This window comes from Ruditapes philippinarum, unplaced genomic scaffold (genome assembly GCF_026571515.1).
Source record: "Ruditapes philippinarum isolate M1 unplaced genomic scaffold, ASM2657151v2 ctg1591_1_1_1_1, whole genome shotgun sequence".
Taxonomy (NCBI): Eukaryota; Metazoa; Mollusca; class Bivalvia; order Venerida; family Veneridae; genus Ruditapes; species Ruditapes philippinarum.
Window position 1 is genome coordinate 84,647 of NW_026853943.1, and position 1,563 is coordinate 86,209.

General features: G+C 36.3%; 1 protein-coding gene across 1 annotated transcript; it reads right to left on the reverse strand.

The window, feature by feature from the left end:
- Positions 1–212: 212 nt before the first annotated feature.
- Positions 213–1,337, reverse strand: LOC132738460 (lipase ZK262.3-like). The gene has a single exon (XM_060725963.1). The coding sequence runs from the start codon at positions 1,335–1,337 to the stop codon at positions 213–215; it is 1,125 nt and encodes a 374-aa protein (XP_060581946.1).
- Positions 1,338–1,563: the final 226 nt, after the last annotated feature.

Sequence of the window (1,563 nt, forward strand, 5' to 3'; positions counted from 1 at the left end):
AGCGAGACATGGACGGTAGCTTGCATTAAACACTTCCGATGATCGAACTAAGCATGTAATATTTTCAATATTTTACTGTTTGGCGTTCTAAAGGTGTGTATATTATTCAACTCAAATGCTTTGGTTAAAAAGAAATTTATAGTCTTAATGACGTTCTATAAATCCAAAATTTATGTCATGTCATAAAAATGCTTTGCATAACTAAATTCGAGTTATTCTAAGATGTACAGTATTGATGTTAAACACAGCAAAGTAGAGACCAAATTTGTTACACCATAAACAAATGCGTTACTACCGCTTGTTACCATGTCGGCAACACGTATTCTTCTGCAAGTAGCATAGTTAAATAGGTGACTCATGCTTGATACATCATCGGACCTTTTACGTCTATTCATATTTTCATCACAGAGTGACCCTACTTTAATTCCATAGTACGTTCTGTGATATTCAATCGATTTCTTTGATGGGGCTATACGGCATTCTTCATCCTCATACTCAAAACATTCAATGTAATCACTAAACATGCTCATATCCGCCCCGTAGAAAATCTCGCGCTGGTGATGATATGGACTGCTAGGAAGTACTGTCATTGTAGGTAGCATTGCAACAATATCTCTATAATGTACTATTCGCCAGCTTTTTGAAAGATATTTATCGTGGTTCATGGCATATTTGCGGTCACCAGGTCTTGGCATACCGAATGTGTAGAGCGTAGTGGTTTTATTATTAATGACGTTATCAAATACAAGTTGAGCCGCGGCTATGGACGCCACAGCCCCACCAAGCGAATGTCCAGTTATAATTACTCTATATGATGGATACTTATTGACTAGATCTTTTAAACTCGCCTTTGCGCATGGATATATCTGATCATTTGCATTACTGAAATACACTTGTATTTTCCCTCCAACTTTAGTGGAAACTTTGAATTTTCCAAGTACTGTGGTAAATTCTTCAATAAGCTGTTTTGGACTTGTTGTTCCACGATAAGCCAGAATGATTTTCTTCATTGAATGGGAAACCGCTGTTATTGCATAACACTCCTTGTATTTAAAGAGATAATTACATTTTCGTCCAATAATTTCAACAATTTTGATATGTCCAAATTCCTTTATTCTATTTGCACATTCAACAGGTTCGTCTGTGTAAGCCAGAGCAGAATAAAATGTAGCATTTGACGCTTCATACGGTTCAAACAATCCACTCTTTGACCCATTTTGGTAGCTTCTGTCACATTTCAACGAATCTACAACGTTGCATAGGGTCGATATCCTACTGTCTTTGCAATTTTTGCAATTATTGTAAAATGACCCTGGTGTATGGCAGGTATTGGTCATTTGACACCATCTACAGTGTACAAAGAAGGTACTTGAACTTGCGCACGAACGGCAATCTGTGTAATCACTGCAAAAACATTGCGCAACAGGCAAAGATACTAAAACCATTAACACAATGAATTCCATTTTTTAAGTAGCACTTTCTTTAAAACGTGTATCCTTTGCGCTTTTTGTTTCAACTAATACACGTTTTAAAACTACAATGGTTATTTTACTTGAAGACGAA